This window comes from Schistocerca americana, chromosome 1 (genome assembly GCF_021461395.2).
Source record: "Schistocerca americana isolate TAMUIC-IGC-003095 chromosome 1, iqSchAmer2.1, whole genome shotgun sequence".
Classification (NCBI taxonomy): Eukaryota; Metazoa; Arthropoda; class Insecta; order Orthoptera; family Acrididae; genus Schistocerca; species Schistocerca americana.
The window spans coordinates 1135493398-1135520058 of NC_060119.1; the positions used below are offsets into that span (position 1 = coordinate 1135493398).

Sequence of the window (26661 nt, forward strand, 5' to 3'; positions counted from 1 at the left end):
CAGCTACTTCAACGAGGCTATCACTACTTAAAATTATGGCCTGACATGAGATCCACTCTGTCTGAGATTTCACCCACCAGGCCTAGAATAGCTTTTCATCACCCTGCCGATCTCCAAAATATCTTTGTCAGACCCTATGCTCCTTCTGCACACTTCTTCCTACCCCATTCAGCTTCAGTGCTTCCTATTAGTGCTTGGAGTTCTAGTTCTTTCCCAAAACAGCTATGACAACTTACAACTGCAATATTGATTGTTGGTGTGGCCACCCTCTTCCTGTGTTTGTCCTGCACCCTCTGAAACTGAAGCCCTTTCTTCACTTTCCCGAGATCCTCTAACCTAAAAAAACAGCCCAGTCCATTCCACACAGCTCCCACCATCTGTGTAGCCACCTCCCACATGTAGTGGATATCTGGCCTGTTAAGAAAAACTTGAAATTCTACCACCCAGTGGCACAAGTTGAGGAATCTGCATGGTTGCAGAACTGTCTGAGCCTTTGATTCAGACCCTCTGTTTGGCTCTGTACCAAAGGTTCACAACTGGTCCTGTTGACGATGCTACAGATGGTGAGCTCTGCCTTCATATTGCAAGTAAGACTAACAGTCTTTACAATTTCAGCTAGCTGCCTGAAACCAGAGAGAATCTCTTCTGATCCATAGTGACACACATCTTTAATACTGGCATGAGTCACCACCTGCAGTTGGCTGTACCCTTTGCATCCAAAAGGACTTGTTCCATATCTGGAATGGCTACTCCCAGTATGCACACAGAGTGCTCACTGGACTTCTTACCATCCTTGGCAGCCATATCTGTAAGGAGCGCCATTATGTGCCTCACATTGGAGCTCCCAATTACCAGTAAATCCACCCTATGTTAATGCCCAGATCCTGTGGGCTGAGAGACTTCCTCTGGAACAGGATTAGCAACTGCCAGGTAATATCCTCACTGACTTCTGATATTTCCATAGGTCCAAATGAAATGAGAGATGGCTGTGCATGCCACCTGAAACTCTTGGTGCATGGGGCTACACTGGCCAGGAACCAAAAGATGGCATGTGCAGAAAAATAGCATATACGGTATACACTTATCACCATCATATGACCAAAGGTGACTAACATCAAACTTTATTTATAGTGAAATATTAATTAACAGTGAATGATCAAGTAACACTAACTCTGTTTCTCAGCCATTTGACCACGAAGAGTGCAGGATTCTGATAAGCAGAAACCTCCATCTGTATTTATAAGGTCACTTGCTAGTTTAATCACAACAGCTTCCTTAACAATACTATCCCAGTAACCGAGAGTGCAGACCAGAACCTCTTTGTTGTTATATCCCATTGGATGACTGGTACCAATGCAGTGATCATTGTCACAAAGTTGCTGGTAGGTGTTGTAACTGTACGTGATGCTTATGCTTTATGCACCAACCATCCACAGTCTTTATGGGCTGACCAATGTGTGACATGCCAGAAATATGCAATGTGTGGTAGACACCTGCCTTATGCAATCCAAGATCATTCTTTACAGACCCTGAAAGAACTGTGTATTACATAGCGTTCAAAAACCACAGTTTACATCATTTTCACTCAGTATACAATCAGTCCTGTTGGAAATACTACCTGCACAAAGAGAAAAAGTTGTTAACTTAGATGCCACCACATTATTCTCATTACTCATCTGATTCATGGTTGGTGGATGGTGCAACATGCATATGATCTGTCTCTCACTACAAACATTCCTATGAAAGGTAACGTGAAGGTGGGCTAACTCAACCAGTGATGAAGCAAGCTGGGATCTTTTTACTTCCTCTCCTGTTTTGCCATCTGCCTCCTTGAATTCATTTTATTTCCATTTATGCCTAATTACCATTTACATATATGAGTATAATCTACATTTTCATAAAAGAGAGAGGTTGGTCCTCAGTCTTAAAGAATATAATACCGGGTCTAATTCTGTGTATGTAATTAATTTCCTAATTTATTTTGACTATTCCTAGTTAATATCTTTTGTTATAGGATGAAATCAGTAATTTTTTCGTGACTTAAATTCTATTGTTGACTTATAAACAAATATAAATTATTTATTAATTATAAACATATGGAAGAAGAACTGTTAGGATTCTTAAAATATTTATTTGGCTCTATTCAAAAACATATTAGCAAAGCCAGCCCTTAATTAATTCCAAAGTAATTACCAGGTTTGTGAAAAACCTTGTTTGCATTACTATATCTGTTAATTTCATTATTTAAACAAATAATTTGACCTTACCTTTGTTATAGAAGGAACTGTTAAAAAGGAGGAATTTTTGAATGTATTCAGTTGATTAAATGAGTCATGTTTTAATTGCAATTACTGTAAATTAAACATCAAACAATGTATAATTTAAGTACCTATTATTGTGAGGATATATAATGGCCCAATTTTTTGTCCCGAGTCAGTCAGTCCATAAGCGATTTTCAGAGGGAAATTATGTACTATTTCAAGTGGAATTAATGTAACACAAATAGGCCATGTGTTAAAACAAAGACAGTGTCTGTTCAATTTATTTGAGAGATAGTGTCACACATACCTTATTCTTCTGCGAGAACTGTGAACTGTGAGGTTAGGTATTTACTGCTCATAGATGTTCAACAGCAAACTATTGTAGCAGTATGCTGAAGGTTTGTCCACAACCTATTAATGAGGCTTAACACTTACCATTAGTGAAATGGCCATATAACTGTGTAATATAAGGGGGGTGAAAGTAGAGAACTGTGAAATGCAACTGTGCAACTGTTGCCTACATCATTTACAGTAGTCAGTGTTGAACTTCCACCCCACATTTTTCAGCCAGTATAACAGTGCAGTATGTTGACACCAAGACCTATCAACGAAGAAATAAAGTAGGTGAACATCACAAACTGGCAAACTTTTGGGGCCTGGCATGACAAAGGCCCCATGAAGCAAGGTATGAAATATCTCGTCATGCTGAACAAGATGCTGCCAACTAATAGCCTGAAGATACAAATTAATTTTAGTTGATTTCCTAAAAGTGTCATGTCACAACATGCTGTCATCCTTCCTCCTTAGCAACCCATCAAGCAAGGAAAGCTACCCGTCCTTTCTCACCTCCATGGTGAAACAAATGCTCAGATGGACTGAATTGATATATCCTAAAAAGCTGTGCAAATTTTCACTGCAAAGAGAAAAAATAACAAAAAGTACCATCTACGTATGTAAACACAATATTGTAAAGGCGATAAATAACCTGATGACACTGGGTGCAAACTCAGTTTAGCCTGCGATCATGCAATGGGGGCAGCAGGAGAACTCCATAGAAAGAAGGACTGACAATGTAGACATCAGAAACAAGCCGCAGATAGAAAGCACAGAAGAAACTTAAAGACTGGAATAACACATTCAAAAATTGTGGACTAAAAATAAGTAAAACAAAGGCAGTAGAAATGATCATCAACATTCAAGGAACAACCTTAAATGTATTTCTAGGAGTCAAAGCAGACTCTGTGTCCTATTTCAAGTATCTAGGAAATATGATCTTGAAAGACAACACCACTAAGCAGGAAGTACTCAGCGGGGCGCAGAAAGCATCCAGCTTTTACAGTCAAATCAGAAATTTTCTCTGGAACAATAAAAAGCCATGAAAAGCAAAAGCAACCTTATGTCACATGTATTTTGTACCAAGCCTGCCTCAGCAGAATTCAGGCAACAGAAATGAGATTCATTACAACTATGAGCCAAACAAGGGAGAAGGACAAAATCAGGAATAAGGTGAATAGAAAAGTGGTTGGCATTGAGGTTCCTGTTACCAGTGTCATAAAAAAAACAGGCTTCAGTGGTATGGGAACATAACGAGAATGAACAGTGAAAGAACTGCCAAAAGGTATTTCAGCCTGAACCTCGTAAGAAGAAGATCTCAGGGAAGACCAAGAAAATGCTGGATAGAGACTGTAAGATCAGATGTGGAGGAGGAAGGACACAAATGGGAAGTTGTCCTGGAACAGAAGATGTATGAAGATAGGAGGACTATTTATAAGATCTCACTTGCAAAATCGGCTGATATTTGTGGATGATTTGTTGATAGCTAAATCAACCTGGCAAGAACTTATAGAATTATTAGCTTGTGTGCTGGAAGCTTTTAAGGAGGCCAGAGTAACAGTGAACTTGTAAAAATTGCATTTCACATTTTACCATATTTAGAACAGATATGCACAAGCATCAAGGACTACGAGACAACTCAAGAGTTTCTTGGTCTCACTTAATTTTTCTGCTGGATCAGTTGTTGAATGCTGAAGCATTGATGAACGTGCTACGCAAAAATGTAGCATGTCAGTGGACCAATGAGTGTTCAGCGATACAAAGAGAGCATTAGCAAATTTGAGATTATTATATCATCTGGAGTTTGACGATGGATGTATCCTTGGTTGGACTGAGTGCATGTCTGTTTCAAACAAGGATAATTGATGGCATACTGACATTTTACCCCGTAGCATTCACCAGTAGGACCTTGTCTCCATGTGAGTGATATTTTATCACTACAGAGCAAGAAGCACTGGCTGTGATTTGGGCTTTCCACAAATTTAACTATCATCTGTGTGGATCACAAGCAGTTCTATTTGTGATCACAAAGCTTTAACATTTTTCCAAACTTTTAAGTTGTTACGTTCAAGACTTGTAAGATGGATATTCACTTTACAGGAGTATAGCTTTAAGACTGTATATACTAGTGGAAAGGAGAAGGGCTCTATCAGAAAGCAGCTGTAGAAGAACAAACAGAGTAGTTTACCATCTTACTAATGAAAGATCAATTGAATTGAAGATAATACTTGAAATTGTTCGCTAGTATGCCTGGAATTCAAGACAACATGATTGATTGTCAAATTTCAGCAGTTACTTCAGTGGCAACAGGTCATAGTAACAGACAATTGTCCTCAGTTTATTTCAGCAGACTTTCAAGTTAATGGTTTCAGCATGTTACTACTGCTCTCTTCCATCCACAATCTAATGGGAAGGTTGCACTTTTTGTAAGAACCTTTAGAAGTCATATGGACAAACTGCATTCCTGCCACTCCCTGGAACAAGCCCTTATCATTGATAAAAGTGTGGTGTCACTGCCAGACACCACACTTGCTAGGTGGTAGCCTTTAAATCGGCCGCGGTCCGTTAGTATATGTCGGACCCGCGTGTCGCCACTATCAGTGATTGCAGACCGAGCGCCGCCACACGGCAGGTCTAGAGAGACTTCCTAGCACTCGCCCCAGTTAGACAGCCGACTTTGCTAGCGATGGTTCACTGACAAATTACGCTCTCATTTGCCGAGACGATAGTTAGCATAGCCTTCAGCTACGTCATTTGCTACGACCTAGCAAGGCGCCATTACCAGTTACTATTGATGCTGTAAAACATGTACCGTCAAGAGCTATGTTCACCAATTATGAATTAAAGTTAAGTATTCCAGTAGTTACGTACGTTCTTTGCTACTATAAATTCCTTGTCCTGTTCCAGACCTCACGCCAGCCTGCGTGGGCTTAAACGCGTGCCTTTCGGCTTCCTCATAGTGGCTTGGCTGTCTTGCCAGGCGACAGCAAAAAGTTTCTCTGGCTTCCAGCCACGTCAAGTGGTTTAAAATCCATGAGCTTTCGGTCTAGTACTCCTCGTACATTGTCAAGTGGTGACTGTCTTCAAAAAGTTGCTGTTGCCTCCTTATATAGCCGCACTGCCTTCTGTGACGTCACTGGTATCCGCTCTGGCACCATATATGGTAATGTTTGCGTGGTGTGGCCGCCGCGCCTGCTTAAACCTTCCGATGGCTGGATCCCACGCTGTGTGTAGCTTCAGGCCGCGTTCTTTATTGCGCGTGTTGTCACAAATTTTTATTTCGATCAATTCTTTTATTATGCTATCCCAAAAACTGTTAGTCAATATGATAACACAGGCCAACGAAAAATTTTTTTGAAAAACTTTTTTTACTTTGATAGCTGATCTTTATAGATTTTTATGAGCTGAATCCAAATCTAGCCTTAGTTTTTTTGTATCACCCATAGTTTTTGAGCAATATACCTTTTAATATATAGTATAAAAATCCTATGCTATGCGGTAAATGGGGAAATTAATGAAACTCATTGTTACAATGTAAGCATGGTTTGTATTTACAGTAAGCTACTTAAAACAATGATATGTGTTAATAGACGTTTCACTTGTCAGCTGGAATTGGTTTGTATTTTCATTCTGTTTTTTATTTGAAGCTTCTTGTGTAGCTTCTTCTACGATGAGTCACTGCTGAACTTCTCGATGTATTTATTTTATTTATTTCGTCCTTCAAATCCTATATGTGTAGAATATATACAAGGATATTGGACATGGTTAGGTATTTACAAGATAAAATACAGTCTGTATTGCAATCCTAAGGACTAGATATTGAAGTAATTTTGCAAAGATTCATACATACAACAAACATTACAGGCAACATACAAAGTAGAATATTAATAATGCATCTTTATTTTTGTTGTTTGGCTTTTATATGTTCTGTCAGACTGTAAAAGCAATGATCAATTAAATATGCCTTTACTTCAGCCTTAAAACTACAGAGTTTACCTATTGATTTAATATGGTTAGGTAGATTATCGAAAATCTTTATCCCCGTGTGTAGTGTGCCTTTTTTGCACAATGTTGTTCTCACCTGTTTCATATGAAGATCAGATTTTTGCCTTGTATTGTGTGCATGTATATCTTCATTTTTTAATAAGATATCTGGGTGTCTATCGATATATTGTTTGATGAAAACTGATGTTTCGTAGATCAAAATGCAAGGAAGAGGAAGCACTGACAGTTTTTTGAATATGGGTCTGCATGATTTCGTATTGTTTACCCCTTCAAGTGACCAACAGTAGCCCCCCATCATGTTGGCGTTACAGCGGCCTTGGTACCGTTTTTCCATCATTTTAATATCCTGGTGAAAATGCTATCCTTGCTCGGATGGCAGACGGAACTTTGGGGTAGCTTATTACCTTCTTGTTCTTCGAATTATGACCAGTAATATCAACATTGCGAAAGTATGAGTCATCGGAATGATTTCTTAGCTCCCTCCATATCATAGGAACAGCAAATTTACAGGCTTCTTTCTCCTGTTTGGACCATTTTCTCAGATCTTCGACACACACATAACATATCTTATGTGGCGCCCAAGATTTATCTTGATCACCAAGTTTAGATCCGAAGTATTATAGATAAATCTTTTCACAAAGCCTGTAATGTTTCTTTGGTGCTTTTTAATCACAAATTCATCAGAAATATAACAAAAACTGTCAGCAGAGTTCTTACAACCACGATTAGACATTGTACTGAGCAAATGTACAGGAAACGGGAAAGTGAGGTTAGGTTAACAGTCAACAAAACACAATCTGTTAATAAAAAAATAAAACCGACCTTTTTTGCCAGCAAATGTTTTTCAGTAGTGCTATCAATGTCATTTACATTCATTACACCTCCTTTTTAAAACTATTGTAACTATATAAAAGCTGTTAAATTCTTTAAAAAATCGTTAAATTAGTAAATTTAACTGTAAAATGTGAAGAAATGGTGGGTGATACAGTTTTTTAAGTATCGTATTTGGATTTCCCAAGCTAAAAAACATAAGAGTAAGGTATTTTCAGCAAAAAAGTTTTTTCCGTCACTGGCCTGTGTAATAGATGTCTCATCAAATGCAATGTGATGACCACTTTCTAATACATGCTCTGCTACTGCTGATTTTTCTGCGTACCGCAGACGAAAACATATCTCGTATTCTACACAGCGCTATTCAATGGTATGTGCAGTCTGTCCAATATAGAACTATCCATGCCCACATGGTATTTTTTATACTCCTGGCGTTCTGAGGCCTACATCGTCTTTCACAGGCCTCAAGAGTTGTCGAATTTTTGTTGGATCCCTGAAGACCAAATTGATTTTATGCCTCTTTAGAGCCGGGTTATCTTTCCTGTTATTGAGTCACAGAATGGCAAGAACGTAAACTTCTTTGAGTCCTCCTCGGAGTCTTTCTGCTTGCGTATTTTCGGAAAGATAGCTTGCGAAATCTGGCGGTTGTTGTAGCCGTTTTCCTGAAATACTTTCCGTAAGTGGCTCAGTTCCTTTGGCAAGTTTTCAGAATCTGAGACGGTTTCGGCTCAATGCACTAAGGTCCTCAGCAGAACGTTTCTGCAACGGATGGTGATAGCTGTTAGCATGCAGATATCGGTCTGTGTGGGTGGGTTTCCGCTAAACACTGTGGCTGAGGCATCCATTTGCTTTGCAGCAGACGGGGACATCAAGGAACGGCAAGGCACCATCTGTCTCTATCCCCATCGAGAACTTGATGTTGTCATGGATGTTGTTGATGTGGTCCAAGAATTCTCCCGGCTTTTCACGTCCATGAGACCAGACAACAAACGTGTGATCGACGTAACGATAAAACCAACTAGGCTTTTCAGAAGTCATGTCCAGGGCAATGTTATCAAAGTACTCCGTGAACAGATTGGCTAAAATTGGAGCTAATGGGCTTTCCATTGCAGTGTCGCCCGTCTGGTTGAAATATTCTCCAGCATACAAGAAATGCGAAAGCGTACCTGTGACCATTTTAGCTGTTTTAATTTTGATAAAGGCACTCTTAGAAGTATTGAAACCTGTTCAGTAAGACTAAAAATAATAGTGACTGAGGGCTCATTTGTTTCAATTTTACTTCAGTCACTTTGTTCTTAGTATACGTCAATCACTGGACTTGTACTACTACTGAGATTTTCTGGTAGGAGTGTGGTATGAGTCGTATCACCAGGAGTAGTGCATTCATACGTCTCGTTGCTATTTTTTTGCTGAATTAAGAATCCTTCAGTAATAAAGCTAAGTGTATTCCTATAATTGGTTTCATATCTACTTGAAGGTTCCTCCCCTACAGCAGCAGAACTCCAGATTCAAAAGATTGATTAAGATCTCTAGAGTATGCAACCAGTGAAATTTCTGGAGAGAAACATTCTGTTAGTAGTATAATAATTCCCATGGTAAAATGAAACGCAGAATAAAGTTGAAGCATTGCAGCTTGATGGTTCTTTAGCAGGGAAACGTAAAGAAGATATGTATGTATGTCTTTTTCCTTGAAATTAGTAATTAATTTATATAAAAAAATAACTGATGAAACTCTTTTTAAGTTCTTATTGGAGAAATAACTGAGGATTTCCAAAAATGAAGAGCATGTCAATCCTTGGTGTAAGCATTATTGGATGCAAGGTTCAAAGATTCCTATTCTTCAAACCCAGTTGCTAAGGCTGAAGTTATGAGTGAACTGAATAAGATGACAATAGTGGAAAGGAATCTTCATGTCCTGGGATAGGTGATGCTGCTTCAGTAGGTAAGGTCTTAATACTAACAACATAATTTAACATAAAGAAATCTAATCAGATAAAACAAATATAATGATAATAATAATATACTGGGGAAACAAATAATTATTGTGTTTTTAGATGCGGATTTTGCATGTGAAATAGCCATCAAAATATTGTCTAAAAGTGGAAGCTGAACAAATAGACTTTAAAGAAACTTCTCCAGAATTACTGGTATATTTACAAGTACCCCCTGGATGGTTAGGAGGTAAGCCATTCACAATCTGGAGGGAAATATCTCAACCTGGTTCCAGTCTGTATCAGATAGCTAGGAAATATTTGTGTGTTGCTGGGACTTCAGTTCTGGCGAAAGGTTATTTTCAAAACCTTGTGAACAGATTTCTGCTCAAAGAAGTAGACTAAAAGCAGAACATGCCAACAAATTATTTTTTTAAATTTCTTTAAAAATTAGTTTTGGACCTGATTTCTGTTTCATTTATATTATCTCTATCTTGAGTGTTTCGGGTTATCTTATTTTTCTGTCTATTTCTTAATTTTAAATTTTTTCTCTATTTATATTGTGGTGCCTCTGGCACAAAGCGCCATATCTTTGGACCCAAGCATCTTTGACTTACTTTTGTCTATGTTCTTCACAGTGCGCTACGTTTGTACAGCTATGTTGTATTTGCCTTGTTCTGTGCTTAAATAAATGCTCATTCGACAGCTAAAGTGTGTTATTACCGATCTGTGACACATAATATCCACAGTGGTGACCCTGACATCATTGTCGTGCGTTTTGGAATTATTTAATTCATCATTAACGGACTTCGTGTGCCAGTCCACATTATCGTCGGAACAATGGATCTACCAGTGTCTTTTTGTGCTAGTGTCTCGCACCCTATTAACTGCACTTGCGTATTTACTAGTGTACCTAATGTGCATTTGGTGAAAAGTGAACAATTAGCTGGGCCCAGCCATGCCAGTGGCCACTTGACTGTAACCAGTCCAAGATGGACACCATCAAGTGCAACTACGAAGCAACAGCTGCTACCCAGACAGTGCACACCGTTTAGTGACATTGTGAACGATAAACGAGTGATGGATATAATGGTTCATCCCTCAGCTAGGCAGTCCTCTTCGGTTTGGTCTGATGTGCCGACGGAATTCGAGAACTGTAATTCGAACGTTCATGTGCACGGGGTCGCAAATTCTTGTATAACTGATGTCATAGCACTGCCCCCGCACGCTGTCTTGGCGACACCGGTCGCGTCAACCTTGCCGGTTTCTGCGACCATTGCTCTGTGATCACACCATGATCGCCTTCCGCCCGCTTTCGTGATGGCACCGGCCATTCCATCCATACCGGTTACCGGATCAGCCCCCCTTGGCTGCGTCACGACTGTCTTCCACCCGCTGTTGCAATGGGACAATGGCACCGGCCATTACACCCGTGCCGCGTTCGCCTTCATGCTTGCATCTGGGACACATCATGCCATCGGTTGCAACGGCTCACTCCACATCGTGTGTTGCTTAGGTCGCCCCCCCACGCAGATAGCGGGCGACGCATTGTCCACCGCTACTGCACTCCCAGTGTTGGGGGCTTCCTGTCCTGCTGACACAGATCTTCACCTCCCACTGCTGCATCAACATGTGTTACCCAGCAGATTTCCTAAGCTGCCTGCATTGCAAAAGGACAACCCTAAGACTTGGTTCACTTTGGTGGGTCATCTACTGGATATCCACGGGAATTCGGACGACGACGCATGTTTCGTCTGCCTGGTGAGCCACCTCCATGCCCATCTGCACCTCATCAGTGACCTGCTCCTCTCACCGCCTGTCTCACCCAAATATTTAACGATGAAAACATTGCTCATTGAACGCCTTTCTCGCCCACCAGCAGAAGCTATCCACCACATCATCCATGACGGGCACCTTGACAACCGCACACTTTTGCAGCTTTGGCAGCACCTTTGTGCATTAATTGATGATCAAACACTACCAGACACCATGCTGTTGGCCTTGTGGATGGTCAGACTTCCATTGGGCCTACAACTTCACCTGCTTTCTCACGTAGCTGACGCTCTTGAGGTTTGTCTACACATGGCCGATCGGGCCTACGCAATCATTCGTCACCGACAACATCTGTGACGTACGACATCACCATCACCTTCAATTGGCATACGTGCACCTTCAGTTCCGCACCCTGCCAGCAGGGGCCAGCACGTATGCTTCAGCAGCCTTTCAGGAGCTGTCACCTGGCAGTCTTCAGTAGATCCCTCCTGACAGCAGCTGACCCCACCTGAGCAGCAGCCCGAGCGGTCTCAGGCAATGACGCAGTCAGCTGCATCACCTGACCACTCCACACTGCCTCACCTCCTGGCTTACCCGCTATGCTGGTACCATGTGACTTACGGGGACACGTGCCTTGTGCATACCCAAACGATTGTGGCGGACACGTTTAGGCGCCACGTCTCGCCACGATCATCCACAGTGGCTACCATCCAATGCCGCACCACTTGCTCCAGTGGCATGATGCCTCTAAGTCACGGACTTGTCATCGGGCACTCGCTTTCTCGTCGACACCGTCGCTGATGTCAGCATTATCCCGGCCAAGCACACAGGCAAAATGCTTTCTCCTGCTAACCTCGCTTTGATCACCGTGAATCACTCTCCTATCGCGGTCCTTGGCTCCATCAACATGTCGCTTCGCCTATCACCAGTCGCCAGTTTTCCTTGGACTTAACACATCACTGATGTGGATGAACCTGTGATTGGGTTGGACTTTCTACACCATTACAAAGTTTCGCCAGACCAGCAAGCCGCAACGCTCTGCCACGTGTCAGGTTCTACCGTTCCGTGCTTTAATGAATTCAACACAACTCCGCTCTCCGCCCCCTTGGCTATGCTTCCCGCATGTGCAACTCTGCTCAAGTGTATTACTGCATGGCTCTCTGATTTATCGAACATGCGTACACAGGTTGATGAGCTCCGCACACATAACGAGGTGTTAACGCACCCGCATTGCCACCATCTCTGCTGAATTGGCTCACGCATGGAGTATGATTCGCTGTCTGTCTGCAGAGCTGCATCTTTCGGAACCGTCATCCACTTCTACTGCGTCTGCACACCGCATTAGTCCTGTGTTGAGTTTCCCTCCTCCTACTGCCAGTTCCGTGCTGTCGCAGGTGGATCTACTAGACGCTTATGTTCTCGCTTCGAGAGATTCCTCGCATCGTGTACCTGCTGCGCTACGTCCTCCACAATTACCTTCTGCCGATGCCCTACCCACGCCATTCTGGCCTGGCAAGGAAGCTCATATACTCACTTCACAGGATTCCTCGCATCACGTGGCTGGCGCACCATACCCTACACTGTTGTCTGCTGCCAACGCCATTCCGGCACGGAAAGGTAAGTGAACAGCTCATGTCCTCCATCTTCCACCCCACCCCTCACCTTCCTTCGCGATTATCAGCCATCAGAACAGCACTTGTCAAAGAATCCGCACCACGGACAGCCCACCTGTATCTTATAAAGCTAGACGTCTTAATGCTTCCAAACTTGTGCGAGCACTTGTGCGAGCGAAAGAAATTGTGCAGGATTTATTGGCTTCCAGCGTGCTCCAACCATCGGACAGCAACAGATCTTCACCTATCCACCTCGTTCCTAAGAAGGATGGCTCATTACACATGTGCAGGGACTATACATCCATAAATGCTCAGACAATTATCGATAAATATCTTACTCATATCCAGGATTTCACACAAGTTCTTCTCTTAGATTGTTCGAAGGTGTATCACCAAATTCCCATGCACCCACCAGATATTCCGAAGACAGCCATCATTACACCCTTTGGCCTATTTGAATACTGTACATGCCTTAAGGCTTGAAAAATGCTGCGCAGGCGTAGCAACAATTCATCGATTCCATTTTGCTGACTCTGCCTTTCGCTTTTGCTGTTTTGGATGACATCCTGATTTTTTCCTCGTCTGCCAAGGAGCACCAGTTTCACCTCGATGCAATTCATTTGGCTCTTGCAGCCAACTGCATGGTGATCAACCATGACCAATCTCAACTCTGTTCTACATCTGTTACATTCCTTGCCATATGGTCTCGGCCGACAGCCTCCAGCCAACGGATTCTAGTGTTGAAACCATTCTCGCACTGCCTTTTCCTGAGGATTATGCTGAACTCCGTCGTTTTCTGGGTATGGTAAACTTTTATCGACGCCATATCCCTTGGGCTGTCTCCGTCCAATCAGCCCTTACTGACGCCATCTCTGGTAAAAATACCACGGGGAAGCGAAAGTTGGACTGGACTAAGTCCATGCTTGACGCATTTGATAATCTGAAAACTGCAATAGCGAAAGCGGTCACTCTCGCCACCCCGACCCTGAGGCCCGTATTTCTATTACAACCGACGTTAGCGAGTCAGCTGTGGGCGCTGTCTTACAACAACACGCTGTGGACTCTACTCAGCCTCTCCGTTTCTTTTCAAAAAAACTAACCAGGAGTCAGCGTAAGGGGTCGGCTTTCGACTGCAAGTTTCTCGTGGTTTATGAGGCAGTCAAACACTTCCGGAGCGACTTGGAGGGGCGTCCTCTCACTACCTATTTGGACCAAAATCCTCTTGTTGACACAATACGCAACCCGGCGAAGGATCTCCCACCGTGATGCTTCTGGCACGTGGTCTTTATTTGCCAACATTCATCGGACGCTTGTTACATCCGCAGTGCAGAAAATGGACTATTTATCTCGTATCTCGGTGCTCTCCACACACTTGAACTTAGACGACCTTGCCCGACTCCAGACTGAAGACACAGATACACAGCGACTGGTTTCGGACGAGTCTTTGCTCACTATCAAACCTGTTGTTATATGGAGAACCCTTCCTCCTGCCAGCTGAATTCGTCAACTGTGCACCCCCGACTGATGCAGTCGACCTTCTGGTCCTTGTAGAATGGGTGCGTGCGCACATCGCCGGCCTTCGACAACCCCTGCCTCGCGCTCATTCCTCGCCGCCAGTGTTTGTCCGCAAAGACCTGGCATCGTGTGAGTTCATAATGCTGCGTGACGACTCTGTACATGCAGCCTTGCAAACACCTTACTCGGGTCCGCACCGCGTGTTACGCTGCGGAGCAAATACTTTCGTGATACTTCTCAATGGACGACCCAATACGGTTTCAGTTAACCGATTAAAACTGGAGTGGTCCCTCGCTGCACCACGTTCCGTCGCCTCTGGTCTGCCTGCCATCGCCGCCGCCTTGCCCGCTGACACTGCCAATGTGACCTCCAGCGACGCTTCACCGCCTGCTCGGTAGTCCGGCGCACGTGACCCTGTTGTGTGGCTTCTGAGGTGCCCACTTCATGCGCTGGACGCCGCCTTGAACCGCCACGTGAGATTTTGTGTTCAAGTGAGAAAGCAGCTTCCCTCCGCCATGCTCCGCACTGCTAGGGGGGGGGGTCCTCTGTGGCCCCTCTGGCGAAGCGCGATATCTTTGTATCTTTGACTTACTTTTGTCTATGTTCTTCACAGCGTGCTATGTTTGTACAGCCATGTTGTATTCGCCTTGTTCTGTGCTTAAAGTGTGTTACTACCATCTACGACACGTAATATCCACAATATGTAATGTAATGTATAATTATATTCGGTTTTCTCTAATTTATTTACTAATTCGTAACACCCACTCCTCAGAGTTTTAAACTACATGTGCTATTATTAGTTATAATCTGAATTTTCGAACTAAATTTTTGGCATTCGGACATTGACTCATCGATATTGTTTCGTTTAACTAATCCTCGATATGGATATTTAATGTGCGCGATTATATCTAATATCGATATTAATCTCTAAATGTCCCATCCACGTGTTATGACGTACGTTAATTGAATATATGTCAAGAAAAGTATTGTGGTTGCGCTCCTTTCAAAGTTAATACTTTGGCTATAGCACCTGGCTGAGGCCATACTGGATTTCGTCAAGCTCGTATTTGGTGTGTTTTGGATTATAACGACATTGTAACTTACATCCTATAGATGAACACTGTCACAAACCACCAGCACATTGAGGATCTGTCGAAGAGGTACAATCTATTGATATTAAATGTCAGATACTGAATTAATGGTGTACAAATATTTTAGGATACATGTGACGTAGGACAAAGTCCCAGTTTGTACGAAGTCAATGTAGTATGAAGGGTAACGCTCTGTGAAATGAATGATAAGGTGGTATTGGGAACAGAGTGGTTTTGGTTTGTGTACTGCCATCGACAAAAATTTTATTAAACACCTACATACGTTTCTGAGAGCTTCTGGATCTTTTCGTTGTCAATAATTTACAAATTAACCATGAAACATGGAAATGCGAGTGAATATTCAAAACATGTTGATTACCTAGTTAAAAAAAACTGTACTCAATGGCAGAATAAGAAACATGAAAAGTGTAAAGGACTACACATGTGAGAAAGAATTAAAAAGAGATTCAGTTTCACCGTCCAACGCCTGTAAAGCAAAAAAATTTACTAGCTAGTTATTTTAGAAGATTTCTTTTCCAAAGAAGAATGTCCCCAAATAACGGAAATATGCAGACGAAATATATTCTGGTACTGGTACAGCCATATTCCTGTTGGTATTTTTTCTTGTTGTTTCAGGCAAAGGAAGAATTTACTTTCCTGGCAAATGAGTTGTAATTTTTTTGCACAAATTAGAACACACTTTACACAGCCAGCACATATATTTAGCACTGGGGGAGCTTCTTAGGTACTTTTCGTGCTACATACTGCTACGTAAATAATGAGTGCGAAGGGGGCAGCGTCTCACTCCAAAGAACGAAAAGACAGCGATAGTTTCCAAATTTGCAGTGAATGAACAAACTGAATATATAAATAATTCGTCTGCTGGAATGCCTGCCGCAATAAACACTATACCTTGACAACAGGGACATCTATCGGTGCCTTCGAGAAAGCCAAAGTACGTCCACAGTTTAATACATGAAATAACGAAACTCTGAATAACCGGACATCACCCATTGGTATTTTTTATGATCTCTCAAAGGCCTTTGTTTGTGTAAATCATGGAATTCTTTTATATAAGCTAAATCATTATGGTTTGAGGGGGGCAGTGCACAAATCGTTTAATTCATACTTAACTGGAAGAATGCAGAAAGTTGAAATAAGTGGTTCGTGTAATGTTAAAACAACAGCTGATTCCTCAAACTGGAGGGCTATCAGGTACGGGGTCCCACAGGGTTCGGTCTTAGGTCCTTTACTGTTCTTGATATACGTTAATGACTTACCATTCCACATTGATGAAGATGCAAAGTTAGTTCTTTTTGCTGATGATACAAGTATAGTAATAACATCCAAAAACCAAGAACTAAGTGATTTAATTGTCAATTATGTTTTTCACAAAATTATTAAGTGGTTCTCAGCAAACGGACTCTCTTTAAATTTTGATAAAACACAGTATATACAGTTCTGTACAGTAACTGGCACAACTCCAGTAATAAATATAGACTTTGAACAGAAGTCTGCAGCTAAGGTAGAATTTTCAAAATTTTTAGGTGTGTCCATTGATGAGAGGTTAAACTGGAAGCAACACATTGATGGTCTGCTGAAACGTCCGAGTTCAGCTACGTATGCTATTAGGGTTATTGCAAATTTTAGTGATAAGAATCTCAATAAATTAGCTTACTATGCCTACTTTCATTCACTGCTTTCGTACGGCATCATATTCTGGGGTAATTCATCGTTGAGTAGAAAAGTATTCATTGATCAAAAACGTGTAATCAGAATAATTGCTGGTGCCCACCCACGGTCATCCTGCAGACATCTATTTAAGGATCTAGGGATCCTCACAGTAACCTCACAGTATATATATATTCACTTATGAAACTTGTTGTTATTAATCCAACCCAGTTCAAAAGTAATAGCAGTGTGCATAGCTATAACACCAGGAGAAAGGATGATCTTCACTATGCAGGGTTAAATCTGACTTTGGCACAGAAAGGGGTAAATTATGCTGCCACAAAAGTCTTTGGTCACCTACCAAACAGCATCAAAAGCCTGACAGATAGCCAACCAACATTTAAAAATAAATTAAAAGGATTTCTAGATGACAACTCCTCCTACTCATTGGCTGAATTTTTAGATATAAATTAAGGGAGGAGAAAAAAAACCAACTTAAACATTAGTGTAATGCAATATTTTGTGTAATGTAACATCTTGTACAGACATCTTTTATTAACCTGACACGTTCCACGTCATTACGAAATGTCGTATTCATGATCTATGGAACAAGTATTAATCTAATCTAATCTAATCTTTAGTGCGAAAGTTGTTCCCGTTTGTTAGCTGGAGCGACACTAACGCTCCAAGCAGTGAGAAAGTAGTCACATGCGTCGTAGTGACAGTGTTTGTTTCTAATTATTTCTAATTAATTAACGGAATAGTTGTTATATTTGTGCGTTCTGTGCGTTACTAAGTTTCCAAGAGACGTGCATTATCGTGAAATACAAATAAAAGTGAAAGTCCCAAGTTCATGTAGGCAATGAACTGCTTGAACAAGTTGATAAATTTACTTATCTGGGCAGTAATATTACCAGGAATGGAAGGAGCAAGGCAGAAGTGAGAAGTAGAATAGCTCAAGCAAAGGCTGCTTTTATCAAGAAGAAAAACATATTAATGTCTAAGAGCATCAGCCTTGAAATCAGGAAAAGATTTTTGAAATCATATGTGTGGAGTGTGGCATGCTATGGGTGTGAAACATGGACTCTCGGGACAGAGGAAGACCAGAAGCTAAATTCTTTTGAAATGTGGTGCTATAGACGCATGCTCAAAATAAAATGTATCGACAAGGTCACAAACGAAGTGGTTCTGGAAAGAGCAGGTGAGAAGAGAAGCTTCTGGAGTTTCATTGTTAAAAGAAGAGTGCATTTTACAGGCCATCTATTAAGACATAAAGGACTCCTGAACACAATCATAGAGGGATATGTCGAGGGAAAAAGACCAAGAGAAAGACCACGACTGAGGTACATGGATCAAATCGTGAAAGATGTGGGATGTAACACCTATAAAGAAATGAAGAGAAAAGCTGAAAGACACACAGAATGGAGACAAGCTGCCATTGTAGCTGTTGCAAACCAATCCTTGGATTGACCACTACAGAAGAGAGACAAATAAAAACAGCCGAATCACTCTGATTCAACGACATGGGCTACAACTCAGTCATGAAGAAATACTTGCGAATATGTCTATATTTGCAGCTTATTCCGCTGAAAGCAAGACATTATAAACACGTCTCATGCACGAGAAGCATATATTTCTGTAGTTGTGTGTTGATATTATCATAGGCAGTTCAATTTAAACTTAAAAAGTTTCTATGGAGTCCATTGATTTGCTCATTCCTACACTTCATTCGACTTTCTAATACACGAACACTTTTCTGAATGTAATTACTTATGCTTTAAAAGCGGATGTGTTGAAGATATGTGGCTCAGATTTAGCAACAATTGTGGAATCGATTTCTTCTGTTTTGGGGAATCAATTTTATTGCTTTTGCCCATTTATTATCGAATCTGTGTGGTCTTCCCGTAAGCTATGGTTGTGGTGGCTTATGTAGGTATGACATTCCGTATAGGTGTCCTAAGTTCCACATTCACTGATTTAACTGAAAGTATAGCAAATAAAACTCTGCTTTCTTGGATAGGTATGTGACGTCTTTGTGTAAAAAGTAAGATCTTCTGGTATTTACAGGCAACTTTAGGTTATTAAAGGAATACGACATTATTCAGTAAGTGTCGTACATTACAAGAGAATCGTAAATAGACTGTCCTGTACTGGACTGTTTCGTTCCTCCCAGGGTCCTTAGGGAACTAAATAACGACTAACGTGGGGTTATTTTTTAGTTATTGTCGTTTGTTATGGCACTACATGCACTTCCTATAATAAAAACTACGTTACGAATATCTGAACGTCAGTATTCGCAGTCATCCGATGTCGTATTTAGTAGTGTTGCTTGCTGGTCGCTTGTGGCGCTGCTATCGCTGGGGGAACAAAAACGAGACGGAGTGTCGCGACTCTTATTTTAGATTGTGGAATATCTTTGGAAGGAGCGCAACCACAGTACCCCTCGTGAAGCATGTACAAGTAAAAGCACAGTCTAACATAACAGTCGCGACACTTCGCCTCGATTTTGTCGCCTACCGCGCCAGCAGCGCCCCAAGTGGCCAGTAACTTATACTGTGAGTTCGGCGCGATCGTGAAAGCGAATAGTGGTTGTTTATTTTGATTTCTACAGTGGTTTTTATAAGCGGGAGCTTTCGTAGCGCAATAAATTGCAGCAACAACGGGAAGAAGACACCACAGCTGCCTTTTTTTAGGTTTCCTAAGGATGCTGAGAGGTATATACCATCATGCTTCTAAACTGTATCGTCAGGATTCACTTGCTAACTACACGTGTATTAATGATTAACGTTTCGTTTTAGGAGCAGAAAATGGCTCGTTAATAGCAGACGAGAAGACCTTATGAAAAAAGACCCAGTTTAAATGTATAACAATTTAGGTTTTGTTCGCTAAATTTCGAATAAAACCAGTTCATGAACGCAGATAATAATAAACTCATGTGGAATGCAGTACGTACACTGTTTGACATCACAAATAAGCCACCTCAACTGACGATGAGGAGGAATCTACAACAAAGATTCGACAATCCATCTAAAGCTGTAAAACAGTCCTATGACACAGAAGCAGCCAGTTCAGCTCTCCATGTATCAGTGCCAGATTCGTGTGAGTCGTCAACACAGACCTGCTTTGACGATGAAGTGGTTAGATTAAGTGCAGTTATTCGTGTCTTACAAAATCGTAATGTTCGGTATGTATTTCATTCACTTCTGTTGTTAGTCACTTAATTTTCCTTGCTTCCATCGTGTGATGACATTATTTTGTCACTGACAGATTGTTTGCAAATTATTCAATATTTGGTTTTGCGTGAAATGTAATGTAATCGGCTCATTATAATGTTTTAAACATATTTCATCCACTATTTGGCAGTTGCTTGACCCAGTTAGAATAATATAAAGATGAAGGTCGTACTTGTGGCAACAGGCGACAATGACAAACTGGCCTATAGAACGATAAATGAGCTGTCGATCCCTTTCGGATGTGCTTCTTATGTGTGAATCTGTGTGTTTATATTCTTTTGATATCAACGACGTCACAAGTGTTTCCTCACGAATGTGTTGTAGCTTGCCACTCGATGGTTTTTGTCCATACTTGCGCTTATTTTAGAATCATTTTTAGAAACATATATGCCTTATAATACTACACAAACCCTTGAAGGCAAGAAAATAACTCAATTATTTCGTAAATTACGTAGGCGCGCACTGGCGATTTTCCGTCGCGCGATTTATTTGTAGCAAGAATGAAACCCAGTGGCTCGAATAGGAGCGCGCGCACGTGCGACAAAAAAGTAATGGCGATTTAAAAGACGCAACCGGCCCTATTTCATGCACGACGCGGTTGTCGCAGGCACTGGCATGGGCCCGCGCGCACTAGCGACGCGATTTGTCAGTTAGTCGCTCTCGCTCTGTGTTGCATACACACGAGTTCAGTGCGCCAGCATGTCTGATAACGGGAGTTGCGCTACGGATGACATTGTAAGCTGTGTTGTCGATTCAGAAAGACTAATTGCAGAAGTACAAAAGCGACCAGCTCTCTACAACAGGAAATTAAAAGAATACAGTGGCCGCAATTTCAAAGAGAAACTATGGCGAGAAGTATGCTGCAACCTAATTCGGAACTGGACCGAACTGCCCGGACCAGAAAATACTAACAAAGGTATTTCATGGTTCACTTATTTCATTCATTCATGTAGACATTGTAACGGAACCTATTAAAGGCTTTACTTTACCGAAGTATGCGATACCCTCCAAATTCAACCAGTTTAACGAGTATTTATGATTATAGAAAAGTTATTTTGTATGTTAACAATGATTGCACAACATGTCTCCATAAACAGTCAACCCATTAAATTATACTGAATAACTGACCCACACAAAAGTTGATATCACTTGATCACTGATACAGCAAATATCATGTAAAAACACTAAGTTCATCTTAAATAATTAATATGAAGTACGAAAAATAGTGGCCAACTGACGTATTTTAGAACCCCTTAAATAAAAATCATCCAGTGAAACCTATTTGTTCACTAGGACCGTTTTCACTCAGTACTCACGTAAACACTCCTATTTTAGGCGAAAACCAATGTAATTCTTAATAATTCGTGTTATTTACTTATTTATGCAAATTAGAGAAGTCAGTTGACAAACTTCTAAAAAACTGTCTTTTTGTAACAAAGAATTATTCTGTCAAGTCAACAAATCTGTCTGTCATTTTAATAAGCTGTTAAATCATGTCACTCGATATAAATTAATAACTTTTCTTCACAAATTACAACGGACGTACATGTGACTTATAAACTATATTTCTTTTTAGTAGTTCTTTGACAAGGTTATAAATACAAGCAGCAAGAAGGGTCGGGGGCAGAGTCTGAATGTCACTTTGGTAAAGTGTATGTGTGTTATTGTTCGAGTTGGATAAACATTGCAAAGAACATGTAAAAGAAGTGCTTCTTTGTGTTGTGTCATTGTTTTTGGTGGACAGAGTAATAAATATTTGAAGTTTAAATATTTGTTGGTTTCGCTCATTATTTATCATCAAAAGCACATAAAAAAATACGGCACCATCTTTTTACCCCTAGACAACCAGATTTAGAGCCAGCATTAGCACCGAGACACAGCAGCGATCCAGCAAGCAGCAGCGATTTGACACAATGCATTTTAATGGCGCCAACATAACATCAAGCGCTAACAAGCTCCGTAAATAGGAGTGAAATAGTGCCATTATAGCAATATCTACGACTAGGCGACCATTATAACATCACAGTTACAACAATTTAAATTTTTTCATATTGCCAAGATACTGATCCTTGTGGAGTCACAAAGTAGTTTGCAAAATAATCCCTTATCTGCATACCACACGCATCAGCTCTTATTCCTACAGGCTCACAGCCTTGCAGAAGGGATTCGTACGACTCGTCCTCAGTTCGTACACCGACATTTCATCTTACGAAATTATGCAGAATACAACATTCTTTTATGATTATGTCTGAAAAACCAACATCCACAGGTCGATGAAATATTCTCCATTTGTTAGCCAAAATCCCCAAAGTACATTCCACCATTCTACGAGTACGACAATGTCTACAATTAAAAACACGCTGTTTCATTGTCAGGTTTTTCTTCGAGTACGGCCGCAGAATATGTCAAGCAGTGCAAATGCTTCGTCTCCTACAAAATTAAAAGGTTGAGCCTCTCCTTCCTTGTCGTCTGGTAATTTTTGAGGGTTTGGAATGTTTAACTGATTAGATTTCAGTTTTTGATAGAAGTTGGATTTCTTGAACACATTAGAATCCCCACTGACTCCGTACGAGCCCACGTCTATCACAGTGAAACAATAATCAGCGTCCACTACGGCCAAAAGTATTGTCGAAAAATAATTCTTGTAATTATAAAACTCTGAGCCACTGTCAGCAGGCTTCTTCAGTATCACATGTTTCCCGTCCACAGCACCAAAGCAATTTGGAAAGTCAGTTCTGTCTACAAACTGTTTGGCAATAATCTTCCAATCATCTTCAGTTTTTTCAGCCATATGAATAGGCTGTAGACATTGCCACAACTGCTCGCATGTATCCTTCACAATTTCTCTGATTGTAGTGGCTCCCAGTAGATATTCGTAGTGTAATGAGCGAAAGGTATTTCCAGTTGCAAGGTATCTGGACGAAATAATATTCAGTAACACCATTAATATTTATTCATAGAAGTATTAAGGTAAATACTTACAATAAATTATATACAGTGATAATTTCATTTATGGCAGGTAAAGAAATTCAAAGCAAGTGGAAAAATCTGAAGGACTGCTTCGCGAGAGAACTGGCATCACGGAAAAAATCTTAGTCCGGCGAGGCTGCAAGAAAATGGAGGAAATATCTATGCTTCGATGCAATGTTATTTCTGCTCCCTCAAATGGAAGACAGACCGACCACCAGCAACATCAAAATTATGCCCAGTAGCACAGGAAACAAGGAAATAGGTTCTCCCCCCAGTTTGTCTTCACAAAACAACAACGATACTGCACAGAGCACAGAAGTACGACATCCTACGAAAAGAGAAGCCAAGAAGGTTACGTCCTACGAGGAATCTCTATTAAATGTATTAAAAGACAGACAAAAAGAAGAAGTTAACAAGAATCAGAATTTTGGATTTATGCTTGTCCCCATGCTGGAGAAACATTACACGAAAATAGAAATACTGAATGTGATGAGGAATGCCAGATATTATCAGCTTTCACCGATTTTTCCACAGCGTCCGAACGCGTGTTATAATACAACTTAAGCGACTTCTAACACCACTCAAGCAACTTATTCTCCAGCCAGCATATTCATTCGTTCAACCGTATTCTTCAAATGTCCTAAATGAAACGGAACCTCCACAAAATTTGTTCGTGTGCCCCTCTGCTGACAACCGCAACAAGACCACAGAAACCTCTATGCGCAACATGGTTTTGCAGTTTTCTCATGAAACAAGTTCGCCAGTTTCGACTTTCAGTAGTGATTTTCTTGATGTATCTGATCAGTAATGTAAAATGGCAACAACAATCGTTGAATGAAATGATTCTCTTGATGTATCTAATAAATAATGTAAAAGGGCAATAAAAACTGTTTAATGAAATAATGCATGCTGACCTCTAAGTCACTGATAAGCACTCCTCAGATAGTATACACTTCCTCCATGTCGTATCTTGTTTTGTTATATTCGGTCCTACTGTCTGAAGCAGTGTATCAAAACTATTCTTACTCATTCGATAGTATTGAAAGAATTTATTTGGGTGATTTTGTAACTCTTCGTGTAATTTGTAAAACTGCCGTTTCACTAGTCTTTTGACTTACAATCGGATGCAGCCAGTAACGACATTTGCGCTGTTTTCTCACTCTCATTTGTAGTGTCGTCACGCTGTTTTCTCACTCTTCTTCGTAGTACGAGGGCAGTTCAATAAGTAATGCAACACTTTTTTTTCTCGGCCAATTTTGGTTGAAAAAACCGGAAATTTCTTGTGGAATATTTTCAAACATTCCCGCTTCGTCTCGTATAGTTTCATTGACTTCCGACAGGTGGCAACGCTGTACGGAGCTGTTAAAATGGCGTCTGTAACGGATGTGCGTTGCAAACAACGGGCAGTGATCGAGTTTCTTTTGGCGGAAAACCAGGGCATCTCAGATATTCATAGGCGCTTGCAGAATGCCTACGGTGATCTGGCAGTGGACAAAAGCACGGTGAGTCGTTGGGCAAAGCGTGTGTCATCATCGCCGCAAGGTCAAGCAAGACTGATCTCCCGCGTGCGGGCCGGCTGTGCACAGCTGTGACTCCTGCAATGGCGGAGCGTGCAACAAACTCATTCGAGATGATCGACGGATTACCATCAAACAACTCAGTGCTCAACTTGACATCTCTGTTGGTAGTGCTGTCACAATTGTTCACCAGTTGGGATATTCAAAGGTTTGTTCCCGCTGGGTCCCTCGTTGTCTAACCGAACACCATAAAGAGCAAAGGAGAACCATCTGTGCGGAATTGCTTGCTCGTCATGTGGCTGAGGGTGACAATTTCTTGTCAAAGATTGTTACAGGCGATGAAACATGGGTTCATAACTTCGAACCTGAAACAAAACGGCAATCAATGGAGTGGCGCCACACCCACTCCCCTACCAATAAAAGGTTTAAAGCCACACCCTCAGCCGGTAAAGTCATGGTTACAGTCTTCTGGGACGCTGAAGGGGTTATTCTGTTCGATGTCCTTCCCCATGGTCAAACGATCAACTCTGAAGTGTATTGTGCTACTCTTCAGAAATTGAAGAAACGACTTCAGCGTGTTCGTAGGCACAAAAATCTGAACGAACTTCTCCTTCTTCATGACAACGCAAGACCTCACACAAGTCTTCGCACCCGAGAGGAGCTCACAAAACTTCAGTGGACTGTTCTTCCTCATGCACCCTACAGCCCCGATCTCGCACCGTCGGATTTCCATATGTTTGGCCCAATGAAGGACGCAATCCGTGTGAGGCACTACGCGGATGATGAAGAAGTTATTGATGCAGTACGACGTTGGCTCCGACATCGACCAGTGGAATGGTACCGTGCAGGCATACAGGCCCTCATTTCAAGGTGGCGTAAGGCCGTAGCATTGAATGGAGATTACGTTGAAAAATAGTGTTGTGTAGCTAAAAGATTGGGGAATGACCTGGTGTATTTCAATGCTGAATAAAACAACCCCTGTTTCAGAAAAAAAATGTGTTGCATTAGTTATTGAACTGCCCTCGTAAAAGTGCCACCAAACAAGCTGTTTCGATGAAATACATGCTGGTACTGAGAGTAGTTGCGATTTTCCTGCCGCATTGTGCGCACCACAATGTACTTCCGCGACAGCGATTGTTAAGTCGCGCCGACTGAAAAATCGCCTGTGCGCGCCTTGCCTTAGACTGTGGTAAAAGCGCTTCCGTGTTCTGCCGCTAGACAACGCTGGCTGCGACTAAAAACAAATGACTACCGGCCAGAGTCTTTCGGCTCCTAGAGACCGGCTAGAGCGCGGTGTGCGCGGCGTTGCAGTACCTGGACGGAGAGCTGTACGACGCCGTGGCGCACGAGCTGCCAGCCGCAGTCCAGCTGGTCGTCGGCCTGCGCGTGGTAGCGGCCGTCGGTCCAGAGCGCGGCCTGGCCGCCCTCGCCGCCCCCGCGCCGCGCCGTCACCACCGCCTCGCCGTAACTGCCCGAGAAGCCCGAGATCCACTCCAGACGGCGGTCCGACCGCGCCAGGAACTCGCTCTGCGGAGCAAGGCGGCGCACGTCGCAGGAGGTGTACACTACCGTACAGGCAACAGGTAGAGGGTGTATTGTGGCAAACAATATATCGTCAAGCTGCAGTAGCATGCACCAATGTAAAACTAGCATGCTTAGTTGCGCAAGTTGTTAGTACAAGGCTATTGATGAGCCAGGGTTCCAGAAGACAACTGCCTAAAAACTGCTAGACGCAGAGAAAACAAGACACATATGACATATCAGTGCTTAAGGCAACAAGTAACAACACTAATTTTTTCCAATAAAACTGCGTTTGTATATATGGTTCTCGGGCGAGACGTCGGATGTCATAGTGAAAACTCCACAATATTTCGTCAGCGCAACTGGCCGACATCTTCAGGTGCGACGAACACACTT

The 26661-nt window shown here is 41.7% G+C and overlaps 1 protein-coding gene across 1 annotated transcript in view; it reads right to left on the bottom strand.

The window, feature by feature from the left end:
- Positions 1–26661, bottom strand: part of LOC124597165 (xaa-Pro aminopeptidase 1-like) — a 114853-nt gene that overhangs the window by 56967 nt on the left and 31225 nt on the right. The window contains exon 3 of the mRNA XM_047135920.1: positions 26059–26271. Within this exon, the coding sequence (XP_046991876.1) occupies positions 26059–26271 (213 nt within the window). The remainder of the gene's footprint in view (positions 1–26058; positions 26272–26661) is intronic.